This window comes from Phodopus roborovskii, unplaced genomic scaffold, assembly GCF_943737965.1.
Source record: "Phodopus roborovskii unplaced genomic scaffold, PHOROB, whole genome shotgun sequence".
Lineage (NCBI taxonomy): Eukaryota > Metazoa > Chordata > Mammalia > Rodentia > Cricetidae > Phodopus > Phodopus roborovskii.
In genome coordinates this window covers 28,797,912-28,811,137 of record NW_026126460.1, presented here as the reverse complement: position 1 = coordinate 28,811,137, position 13,226 = coordinate 28,797,912, and the positions used below count along the sequence as shown (strand labels likewise).

General features: G+C 43.8%; 1 protein-coding gene across 1 annotated transcript in view; it reads left to right on the top strand.

The window, feature by feature from the left end:
• Dner (delta/notch like EGF repeat containing) overlaps nucleotides 1-13,226 on the top strand; it is a 272,217-nt gene that overhangs the window by 97,006 nt on the left and 161,985 nt on the right. Inside the window, exon 2 of the mRNA XM_051190607.1 lies at nucleotides 12,002-12,340. Within this exon, the coding sequence (XP_051046564.1) occupies nucleotides 12,002-12,340 (339 nt within the window). The remainder of the gene's footprint in view (nucleotides 1-12,001; nucleotides 12,341-13,226) is intronic.

Sequence of the window (13,226 nt, the reverse complement as noted above, 5' to 3'; positions counted from 1 at the left end):
ACTACCACCCAAAGACTGTAAATGAGATCTAACATTGACACTGCGGCTGATCCAACTAGCCGTTTGCATGATATCTGATTGAGGCTACATGTCACGTGTTTCTCCTGAAAATGCAGTTATACATATCATCCATGGGACCCTAGTGCATTCGGCGGGACACCGTGGCACATCATACTTTAACTCTCAGTGTGGGAACTGTGGATAGAAGCATGCATGTGTCAGCCTGGCCACTTGACAAGAGTATGAAGCTGGATTTGTTTTTGCCCAAGGGAACATAGTACTGAGAAAAGACTCAAGCAGTCACCAGTTCTGGGGCACATCTTCCAGGAAGTTGATGGTTAAGAAGAGGATCTGCTAACGTCCATGGTCAGTCCATCACAGAAGCAGATCCGTGCAGAGTGTCCTCATGATTCTGGGTCAGTTCTTCAGATCCCCTCCTGGGTGATGTAAATGGCAGACGTGTGTGTGTCTGAATGTCAGTCCTACTTAGGACATGAGACGTGTGTTTTCCTGAATTCTAAGAGGACCATTTGTATTCAGGAAGCTGTTCTCTTCAGTGCCTATTGACCTAGAAATTGGACTATTGCTTTTGATTTCTGCTGCCTGACATACTGACCACAAACACTGCCTTTTCTGTGTTGTCCACAGTCCCCACCAATAAAGGACACTTGTCTTTCATGTTTATTTTCAGAACTTAGGTGTGAGCTTATTGGGTGTGCTTGTTCCCAAGTCTAAGAACTTTTCAACATCAAAACATGTGATAGCACAGCACTTTATACCGAACATGATATTTTTAAAAATCACATGTGAAATCACATGGTTATGGAAGTCCTATTATTGTTCTTAGAGGGTGGGTTGATTTCCTTCATGAAGTTTTTTCCAAGATAAAATTCATGTTCTGAACATTTTTAGCTAATCATTTGAATGAATGATATAAATCTCAGGAAAGAGATGGGGTAAAGACTTCCAAGACTTTACTCTTGCCTCATTGAGGAGCTGCAATTTGCCAGCCCCCGATTTAAATGTTTTGAGATTGTATATTAACATTTGGATACAGAATTCAACTCTTTCTCTCTGTGTACACACCAGTGTGTTTATACACATATGGAAGAATGAGAGATTTATGTCACCTACAGAGATGGGAAGTTTTGTGAGTCACATAACATTCCTCAGTCCCATGTTATTTTAATTTTATACATGAGTGTTTTGCTGGATGTGTGTCTGTGCATCATATATTTACCTGGTTCTTTTGGAGGCCAGAAGAGGGTGTTAAATCCCCTGGGATTGGAGTTACAGATGATTGTGAGCTTACATGTAGGTGCTGGGAGGTGAACCTGGGTCTTCTGGAAATGCAGCAGGTATTCTTAACCTCAGAGTCAATTCTCCAGCCCCTGTTCCTTGCTAATTTTAATGTATTATTATATTGATTTTAGTAGATGGTAAATATCTAAGCTTTCTCTCCTGCTATATTTGTTCAGTTGACTTCTCCATTGCTATTGCCACATGTTATAGCTATCACTTAACATTTTTCATACACTGTAGGGATAAGATGTCTCTATTTGTCAAATTGCCTTGGCAATACTTTTGTCTCTTGTGTGAATTTTGGAACAACTTGATGAATTAGAATATTAGATAGCAAGTTGGATTTGGGGTGGAATTGCATTGTTTTGCCTTGGTTAGAATTCTCATCACATTACTAGCTGAGTGTCGTGGTAACTTACTCTACTCAGTCTGAAAGCTTCAGATATAACACTAAGACAATGGTATCTGCCTCATTGGTCTACAGTAAAGATGCAGTGGGCACATATAGGGAAGGCATTTGAAAACCATGCCAGGCATAATGTAAGCATTCAGAAACCTTAGCTGTTAATATTCTTTGGTTGAAATCTTCTCATTAAAGGAACCAGGACAGTTAATCAAGTCAGTTAATCAAAGAAACTAAGCAGGCAATCATGAACTGTGCAGATAGACTTTATGCAAGTATTTATCTTAAGATGCATGGGTGTGTTTTTGCGTGGTAGAGGAAGAGATTTTGTTGACTCTTTGTCCACAATTCCACATTGTGCTATCGTGTTGCATCATAATGTTTTTCCTTGTGTGGTTTGCAGTTTTATATCGTGAGCTCATTGTAAGCGCTGGTATGTCACATAAATGATTGTGATCTCCTGTGTCCTGAACTGTGAAAGCTGTCCCTCCATCACTCCTAGTGGGTTTTTATGTGTATTTCTTGACTTCGAACATCAATGGACACATGGGACACTGATAAGGGAGACTGATCACCCATAAGAAACTCATTCATCTGAAGATGCTGGAATGTTAGATTTCCTGTCTTTTCTGCAGGCTGGTTTGTAGATTTCTGTAGTTCCATTCTGTCCTCTTTTCTAAGCCATCATGGGGGCCCTGGGAGATTTAACATCATCACTTCCTGTCTTCTCTGGGCTCAGGGTTCTAGTTCCCATCTCTGTGTGACTTCCCGCTCTCAAGTCCCAGTCCTTATTTCTGAGTCTTTTGCCTCTGTGGTCAGTGCAGCATCCTCTTCTGCTGACTGGTCTGGTTAGGAACTCTCTCGTTTTGAAACTTGAGGATCTCTTTCTCCCCGCAACCCTTCTAGCTGCCCCCCACCAGGATTAAAACATCTTTGTTTTGAATTGATTTAAAAAATGCATTTTACAACCAAGATGGATGTGACCCTCCAACTTGTATCATAGAAGTGCCAAATAGGTAAAATTTCCATCAGTAAGGTTTATTTTATGGAGGTCTATATTGTTTTCAGAGCCAAAGCAAGTCATAGTACTGTAATCTCCCTCCACTAACGAGTCTTGCAGGCTCAGTTGGCAAGCATTAGGGAGTCAGATCAGTGTCATCAACATTCTCAAAGCAATTCAGAAGAGGCTTTGGGCTTGAGAATGAGTTCCCTGGGAACCCTTTGATTCCATGTGGCCATACTCTACTGATGATTGTCCCAGTGGGACCCTCTAGCCTTCTAATTTTATGCCTTAATTGCAAGTGCTAACTATTTGCCTTTTAAAAGAGATGATTTGGGTGATCAACCTTGTAGATTGTCTTCGAAACTCTGAGAATCTGTTGAATACTTCTGCAGATATTATTTGACAGGTGTCATCTCCTCTGATGTGAGCATTATCCGGTCATGGTGGAGGCCATTTCTCTGTGCCTCAGAAGATAGCTCCTGAAGTGCAGGAGGGACATTTTCTCTTCTGCCTCTGTGGAGGATCATTCTCTGCTCATCGGTCCACAAAGTCTGTCAAGGTGACAATGTCTTTCTGCCTTGTCCTTTCACTCCCTGACTTAACTCTTAATCTCCAGACTCCTCTCTGTTGGTGTCCATCATGTTTTCTGTCTCCATAGTACATGGTTATTTCCAGTTGGTAGGCCTTTTCTGGATGAACCCTTATATTTTGACCCCTATTTTAATACACTTTTACTAAGTTTTCTTTGCTTCTTCCGTGATTCAAAGATTTAGAGTGCTTCCCCGCCCTGAGTATCCCCCTCCATGATCCAATATCAGATTTCTTTCCTGCAAGATTGCTGACCGGCAGGCAATTGGGCATCTGATTGATTTAAAATCAGTTGGTGCTGGAGATCCAGGGCTGCTCCTTTAGTGGCTTGACGTTTTCTTTCTTCCCTTTTTAGTTGTTTGCTTTGTGAAGCTGCTTGTATGAGGCCTGCTGCACATAGAAGGCCCGTTTCCAGGTAAATGAGGTTACGACAATGTGGAGACTTGTAGTTTGTCTATAGAGTCACCACTCTGATCGAGCCCCTGGGAGCAGATGGGTCTACAAATTAGAACAGCTGTTTCCATTTCAGGTTAGAGACACCGAAAAGAGAGCAGAGGAAATTTCGCATGCCCGAGGAGAGGAAAACACACCGAAATCCTCGCACCAGCCAGGCATACAGAACACTTGTCACTTCATGGCTTAAAAGCCTTTCCAAGGTGATCCTGGACTCTGCACTAGCCCTTAGTCCCATGACACCATAGGCTTCTCATGACGTTTCTCATGACCACTGGCTCACTGGTGGGAAATGCTCCAAATAAAGAATAGCTCAAAAGTTCAGATAAAAGGGTTGCAATCTCTATAAATAAATATTCATGGAGTGCCATCTACGTACTTGCTTCTCTAGCTCCTCCTGACTGCACATTAGTGTTATTTGTTATCTCTGCTTAAGAAGTGAACACACCAGGTGCCATTGAGATGTCTCAGCAGGTAAAGATACTTACCATGCAGGACTTGCAAGTTGGATCCCTAGAATAAGGTAGGGATGAGTCAGAGCTGAGTCCACAAAGTTGTCCTTTGACCTCCACACACAGGCTGTGACAATTGCATTCACACACACACACACACACACACACACACACACACACACACAAAAGCACTTACATGATATTGTTACAATGTTGATGGTGATAATAATAAGAATAGAAACAGTAATAATAAAAACAATAACGATGATTTAAATGGGGTCCATGCAAGAGTGAAAGGCTTTCTTCAAAGTGTTAGTCTGACTTGAACTTCTACTCAGTTAGGATATTCCATTTCCTTTCAAGGACAAAGGCCAACATGTTAGAGGGACAGAGGACAGAGGTGCTGGCTGTGATTGGTTGACCACCTCTCCCTGGGGCTTCTTGTTGCTTCCGTGCTCAGAGATTCTCCACAGAATTCTGGGGAGAGCCTTGGATTACTTTTGAGAAAGGCAGGAGGGGTTACTTGTCAAATCACAGCATCTTCAGGAAGGGGAATCTGGAAGCAGGAAACAGAGGTTCAGGTAGGTGCTGCTGGTGCAAGGTCAGCTGTGAGAGCAGCCACCCTTTGCCTCAGGTTGCCTTCTGGCTGCATAGATGGTAAAAGAGATATTTCTATAAATGGTTGAAAAGGACAGACAGAAAACATGCTGCGTTCCTTTGCTAGGGACTAAGGCCCTTGTAACGGTCAGGGCTCAGGTTTCACAGGTGTGGGCAATTTAAGGCCAGGCTGTGAAGACTCTGCAGCTCCGGTCTTCTCTGGATGAGGGCACCCTCTCTTTCACTGTGCTGTCAGGCTCCTGAGGCCCTTCTGTCCTTGGTCCTCTTTGCAATGGGGCCCTACTTTGGGGTAGTCTACTTCCTCCTTTTTATGAGAATTAATTCCGTGTGCACGCATTCTTTGGCCTTGTGTGTCTCTCTGAACACATTCCTGAAACTTGGATATCACTTGGCTCAGAGTGGCTACTTTCTCCCAGAAGTCACATCTGCCTGAAGATTACTTGGTTGAGGATAGCTGTTACACTGCCTCCCTGGCTGTGGTACTCCAAAGGGCTTCACTTCCCAGGCCTGGTCACAGGCACCTCACATTCCACATATTATTTCTTATCTCTGCTTAAGAGGTCAACATACCAGGTGCCATTGAGATGGCTCAACAGGTAAAGATACTTGTCATGCAGGACTTGCAACAAACTGCGGTAGGGCCCTCTGGGTGGGGGTGTTCTTTTTGCTGAACTGAATGTGCTCCAAGCAGGGTTCTTATAAGGATGGCGAGTTGCCCGGGACTTAGGGTAGACCAGTTCTCCCTCTTTTATTGTGTCCTGAGCATCTTCTCCTGGCTCTGTGATGAGGTAGTGTTTGACCCCTCAAACTACTCAGATGGCTCTACTATAGGTAACCAGTGCCAACTCTAGGGTTCCTTGCCCAGCAATTATGTGATTTGCTTTTTTGATGCCCTAAAGCAGTTAGTCACACTCCTTCCAAAATCACATATCAACATGATGAGAGAAAGAGACTGTGCAGAATACAGAGAAAGGATGGGTTTGGAAACCACCCTGTCTTGGGTTCATATAACAGTGGCTGTGCTTTCTGACCTGAGCTCCCTGTGAAGAAAGACAGTGTCTGTTTCATGATGCTTGTGGGAGCAGGTGGACTCCCAGGGCATGTTCATATCCACCCTCAATCCAGTTCCTCCTTCATGCTGATGTTCTCCGGACCTCCCTCACTGACCTCTCCCAGCCTGTGGACTCTTTCTCCAAGTACCTTGTAGTCTTGTGTTTGCAGAATAGTGACTCATGTCTTTCTATTGATCATCAGGTCTGTGTTTAAAATCACTTCAGGACCTTGCCTCGTGCTGCCCCCCCCAGATTCCTAAATAGTGTCCCGTGCCAAACCATGTTTGATCAGTGAGCCTCTTTCTCTGCTGACTCCTCATCCCACCACCCACTGATGGAGCCAGCCTTGAGATGCCCTAACATTGTAGTGGCCAGAAATGCCAAGTACTAAGTAGGGTACAGCATGGTGGTAGGGATACTGTTAAGGACACTTTGGGTGACTTTAGGGATTTTTACTAAGGTCAAATGAATATATAGGCATCCAACTCTACTGCCTGATACAAACACAAGCACCAACAGACATACAAAAACACTCATGGTAGTACTGCTTGCCATAGACCAAAGGAGGAAACCACCTCTGTGTCTGCCAAGAATATGACACACAGAAAAATTTTACTATACCCATATCAAAATGCTATATAGCCATGAGAAAAAATTGGCCTCGGAGGCAGAAGCAAGATGACAAAAGGAATATCATCCTTTGGAATGCACTGCAATAAGATGCACATGTTGTGTTACCACTGTGGCTCTAAGACCTACCACCTTCAGAAGTCCACCTGAGGTAAATGTGGCTACCCTGTCAAGCACAAGAGAAAGTGTAACTGGAGTGCCAAGGCTAAGAGACAAAACGCTACCGGGACAGGGCAGATGAGGCATCTAAAAATTGTCTATTGAAGATCCAGACATGGATTCTGTGAAAGGACAACACCTAAACCCGAGAGGGTAGCTGTTGCAGCATCCAGTTTATCTTGAGGGTTTCAGTCAGTCATAAAATAAATGTTCTGGTTTCTAAAACAAAACCAAAAAAAAAATCGTGTAACCATTTGTATAAATTCTTTACATACAGTATTTTTCTACTTATGTAAAAGACACAAATAGCAAAACCGAGCCATAGTGGGCATCATAACAATGGTTACCTTAGAAGAATAGGGAAGAGTGGGGATCAGGAAGGGACTTGAGGAAATTATTCTTGCTTTTGGCTTTGGCAGTGGTTACACAGACACCTGTTTGACAACACACACTGAACTGTGCACATTTGTTTGGGGCACTTATCTATTTATGTATTATACACTGCAACTTAAAATAACATAGGAGCCAGTGAGATGGCTTGGAGAATAAAAATACTTGTTACCAAACCTGATGACCTGAGTTTGATCCCTGGGTCCCACATGGTATAAGGAGAGAACCAACTTCTGCAGATTATCCTCTGACTTCCACTCATGTTCCATAAGCATGGATGTACCTCCCCAATAAGTGAATATAAAAATGTTTCCAGCTTTTATGGCTAATGTAATACAATGTTAGCTTATTTTGTCCTATGGGCAGTTAAAGGCAAGCACCTATCCCTAATTCTCTGTTCCTCACTCCTTTTATTGACTCAGAAATGCTATTTTTTCCACCCTCCAAACCAGTGCCCAACCCAGAGAGAATCTCGACTTTGTATGTTAACCATAGAATTCTGCTATGAGGCTTTAGATTGTTCTTTCTTCAAATAGAGGTTTGTTTAGTGTTATGATGTGGCCACATCTCAAACTGCTTTGATCAGGGAAGAGCTCTCTGAGCAAGATGGGCATTTTGAGCTGGGTATAGCATCCTCCCCTCACAGTCCCCCCCCCACACGCCCAGCCCCTTTCTCTTCTGTCTCCATCTAGGAAAGGGCAGGTCTCCTATGGGTATCAATAAAATATGGCATGTCAAGTTGCAGTAAGACTAAGCACCTTTCCATGTATGAAGGCTGGATAAGGCAATCCAGTATGAGAAGTAGGGTCCCAAAAGCTAGTAAAAGAGTTGGAGACAGCCCTTGTTTCTGCTGTTAGGAGTACATAAGAGGACTCAGCTACACAACTGTTCCATATATGCAGAGTATCTAGGTCAGTCCCTGCAGGCTCCCTGGTTGTGGGTTTAGTCTCTTCGAGCTCCTATAAGCCAAGGTTAGTTGATTGTGTGATCCTTCCTATGATGTCCTTGACTCCTAATCAGGGCTCATTTTTAATGGCTTGCTGTCATGGTCACATGTTTAAATTCTACTTTAAGTGTTCCTTTAGCCTACTTATAAATGTGGTTCACTTCACAAGCAAGAATCATGAAGCCAATGAAGAATTGAGGGGAGATGCCAACTGCCCAGGTTGATATGGAATTACTTCTGAGTGGATTGAGAGTTTCTAATACAGAAATAAAGAAATGCCAAGGCACAGGGATGTGTTTCTTAGCAAGATGTGTATTTCTTGGTTCAGCAAGTGATTGGCTGAATGTGCCTGGTACCAAAGTTGTTCCCCGGTACTTCTAGTGGGAAGCACTTGGGGACTTGGTGTTAGAGTATAGTTGAGACCTTTACTGAAGGAAGAAGAAAGAATTCCCTTTCAATACAAATTTGCTGTGACAGTTGAACTCTGGCCTATTCAGTTGCCTCTGAGCATGGGATGACAGCTACATTCAAAGCCATTGCAATGGGCAGCCAGACATGCCCCAGGAAGTAAAAGGGCAAGCTCTCCCTCTTCCTGTCCTTCTGAGGATGCTGAGCTTGAGGGTACTTCCCTTTCCTTGTCCAAGGTTACCACACACGAGAGTAGAATCCAAGCTTTCTCTGACACTTACCTTTTTTTTTAATATTTTATTTTTAAAATTCATTTTATATACCAAGCACAGTTCCCCCTCCCTTCCCTCCTCCCCAACTTCCCCCAAACCACCCCCATTCGCTCCTCAGAAAAGGTAAGGCCTCTCACGGGGGAATCAACAATGCCTGGCACATTGAGTTGAGGCAGGACTGAGGCTCCCCCTCCCCAAGGTAGAGCAAGGCAGCCCACCTTATGGAATGGGCTTCAAAACACCAGCTCATACACTAGGGATAGATTCTGGTCCCACAAACAGACCAGGCTATAAAAACTGTCACCCACATGCAGAGGGCCTGGTTCAGTTCCATGCAGACACCCCAGCTGTTGGTTTGGAGTAGGTGAGCTCCCACAAATTCAGGTCAACTGTCTCTGTGGGTTTTCTGTCATGATCTTGACCCCTCTTGCTCATATAAACCCTCTTCCCTCTCTTTGACTTAGCTCCTCACAGACCTTGAAAGGAAAGTATTACACTTCATATGGAAAAACAAAAAATCAAGGACAGCTAAAATATTGATGTACAATAAAGGTACATCCCTGACTTTAAGCTTTACTATAGAGCCCAACCCTTTAGGCTATACTAGGTGGCTTGTGCCTGTGACCCCAGCACTGTGAGGCCAGGGATGGATGGATCTCTGGAGATTTCTGGCCAGCTAGTTGAGCTCATGGGATTAGTGGAAGAGCTTGTCTCAAAGCAGAAAATGAAGAGTAATGAAGGAGGATACCTAACGTTTACCTCTGGCCTCTACATACATGTTCATACACATATGCATGCACATGAACGTGTACAAACATACCACACACATGAACAGACACAGATACACAGAAACAACGCATTTGGGGTGGTATTCATGATCTGAGTTTAATTCCTATGAATGTTTTTTCTGTCTGAGAAGAAATTGAACACTTACCCTTCCCTTGATCCAAAGGGACTTTGGGGCATGATGATTTGATGTCCCACCTGTGGAAATGAATTACAGGAATCATTCTTGGCTGGGCAGCAGGCATGACATTTGTGCTCGTGCTTGGTGGCTCTTGCTCCTCTCAACCATTTCACACCCAGCAGTGAGACAAATTCAGGGTTGTAGGTTGTAAGGATGAGATGCTACATGGTCAGTGTTCTTCTCTGTGTGGTCATGTGAGGGGTGTGGTGGGCATCACACCCAGTGGCCTCGTGCCATAGGAAGGCTGGGTACATTCTCCTTAAGGCTCTCTGGAGGCTGTTGACTGAGCAGTGCCTGGTGTCTCTGTGAGGAGCCCGGGCTCCTCTGAGAGTGAGCTGTCTCAGCAGTTGGCTGTGATGATGGAGCAGAGGGTCCAGAGTCCCTGTCCCCAGAAAGGCAGCCCCCATCTCCATGACACCAATTCTCTCAGCTGCTTGATGGCAGCTCCAGCTTCTGGAATTCATTTCTGTATCGATCCCTTCTGATTTAAATGTAGTTCTGCCCCCGCCTTTTTTTGGTGCATGTATCCAATTTTCTTCTTTGAGACGAGGTCACCCTTGGATGATTTAAAAGCTGATTTCAGAAACTTGGTAGTAATTGTCCCCTTTGTTCTAGCTAATTAAATTCTTCCTCCTGTCAACTAATTCTTGAGGTGACACTAATTCCACTGGGCCATCCTAAAAATAAACTAGAAAGGAGCCAACATTGTGACTAAACATGAAGCACCCCCCACCCCCGTCATATGCCATCCAAATATCAATCAATCCATCCACATTTATTTCCTTCAACGTTTTTAAAAAGCCTTGCCATCTCTCTCGATGTGCTAGAAATAGAGCGGTAAGTAGAGCACTTGAAAGTGTCTCGTTCATGGAGCGTTTTTTTTTTCTTTTGTGGGACACAGGGAAAGGCATTCTCTTGGATTTCATAGTGAGGGGAGTCTTCCCCTAGGGAGGGTACTGAATGTGTGGAGTAGGGAGCCAGCACAGAGTCTTGGGAAGAGACCCCAGTGTGCCATGGCCCCATGGTGGGGGAGGCTTTGTATAACCCAGAGACCTGTAGACCACAAAGAAGGTACAAGGAAGTGTGGGAGGGGGCAAACTCCAAGGATAGGAAGGGATCTGATCAGGGAGGGCTGCATCTTCTTGGAATGGTGCGTGGGTTTTACTTTGTGCCTATAAAGTAAATATTTAAAATTATTGACTGTTTCGATGTTCTCTTCAGAGGCAAATCCATTGACTCTTAGGGACTCTGAGCAGGAATCCTGAGTGATATTGCAGAACTAATGTGGTATTTTTGGAGCTTCATTTGATCCAGTCCCTAATTCTCTTCCATCCCTGAAGGGGTCTGCTGGAAATTGTTTGATGAGCATAATTTGCATAAGGAGGGCCATTTTTACCTCGTAGAATTCTGGCCACACATGCTTATTGTGTGAACACATGTGAACAAGAGAACCCAGAGTTGCCTTTCTATGCCATTGGTTCAGTAGTGAACTCTATCCTGCAATCAGCTCCCAGAGGCTGGGTGTAGCAATTGTGATTGAATTTTCCTTTACCATGGAAACAAACTGTAACCGAATAGCACAGAGCATGAGCCTCAACACTGGTGCCAACTCCAGAGGAGTAGGTGGTCCTTGTGCTACTACTGTTCTGTAGTGCGTTCCCAAGTACCAACAAATGACTCTTCAGATGTCGGCAGTGAGGTACTCAGAGATCAACATGAACACAAGGAAGAGACATAGGACTGTTTCTTTATTCTTCCCGTCTACTGAGACCTAGTTACTCTGTGATGACTCTTCAGAGTGATGTGACCAAAAATTTCACAGACCGCAGCTGACGTTCCAGCCAAAGTCTATCGTAGCAATAGACAGCCCAGGAAACCATTAATTGACTAACAATGTCTTAAAGATCTGCTCTAAAGATGAAGTAGTGAGATACAGGCAAGCCAGAAATTGGACAACCATTTCTCATTCAGAAATCTTACAAAGGTTTAGGATATGAAAAAGATTCCAATTTAGATCCACGAAGACGTTTGTCACGACTGACAGTTGATGGCAACTCCTTTATAAGGGGTCTTATTTTAAACATTTTGTCTAAAAAAAAAAAAATTCTGCTCAGTGATGTGTTTCTGAAATCCATTTGGTTTAGGGCTGAGGTAGGCTGTTCCTTATTATATTTCTCTTGCTGAGCTTCTGTTATCTGTGATCAGTGTCCTGGTGGGATGATCCGGGGAAGCAAAGGATTGTAGGCTCACAAGCAATGGTGTTAAGAGCTAGAGCAGTAAGCCAGGGAGCTAATTTCCCGTCAGCAACACCACATTCCTTGTGAGGGAATAATTGACCCATTTATGGTCTCTTTTCAGTTTGTTACAGACCCTTGTGCCAGCAACCCTTGTCACCATGGTAACTGCAGCAGCAGCAGCAGCAGCAGCAGCAGCAGCAGCAGCAGCAGCAGCAGCAACAACAACAGCTACCTCTGCATTTGCAATGATGGCTATGAAGGTCTTAACTGTGAACAGCCACTTCCCAGTGTTCCAGCCTCTGGCTGGACAGAGTCCATGGCACCCAGACAGCTTCAGCCTGTCCCCGCCACCCAGGAGCCTGACATAATCCTGCCCCGCTCTCAGGCAACCGTGACACTGCCAACCTGGCAGCCAAAAACAGGGCAGAAAGTTGTAGAAATGAAATGGGATCAAGTAGAGGTAAGAATATTCTATGTCATGTATTTTTCACAGAAGAAACCAGAAATGTCAAAACAATTCCAGTGGTTTTAATATAAGCGACAAAAATAGAAGGTCTTCAGGTTAGTCACTGAATAAACCATGTGTGCAGCCTTACATCCATCTTTACTTGTATACATGACTTTTTCAGCACTGGGGATTGAACTCAGAACTTCACAGATGCCAGGCAAGTACTCTAGCACTAATTTATGCCTGCTGCCCTCCCTTATTTTAGACAAGGTCTAGACTACTCAGGCTGACTTCTAACTTGTTATGCTGCCCAGGTGGGCATGTGGCCCCCAAGTCCAGATTATATGATTATTTTGTGAGTAAAGAAGGATTAAAACAAAAATTAAAATGTATTGAATTATTTCCTGGAATGATCTCTATATGCATTTCTGTGCATTAATTTTGGAATTGGGGAGCTAGTTCAATGTGTTTGTGTGTGTGTGGGGGGGTTCACACAAGTTTGCCATATCATAGGACCACATGCTGTTGACCCAATTGCCAGGAATTCATGAGTGTTGTGGTCCTGTCGTATCTCAGAAGACATTATTTCACTCTGGTCCTCCCCAGTCACTGGCTCTTACCATCTTTTTGCCCCCTCTTCTGAAGAGGTCTTAACCTGGAACTCACTATAGGGCCTAGACAAGCCTTGACTTGTCTGGTCAGCCTCCCAAGTGCTGGGACCATCACATCCTGCAATTAATTTAAAAATATTTTTTATTCGTGTGTACTAATTGCAGAGAATAATGATATGGCATTTTCATATATGGTAATGAGTTTATTATGGCTTTTTCATATATATATATATATTATTTTGCTCATATTCACCCTCCTTATTCTCTCTTGACCCCTTCTGTAATCC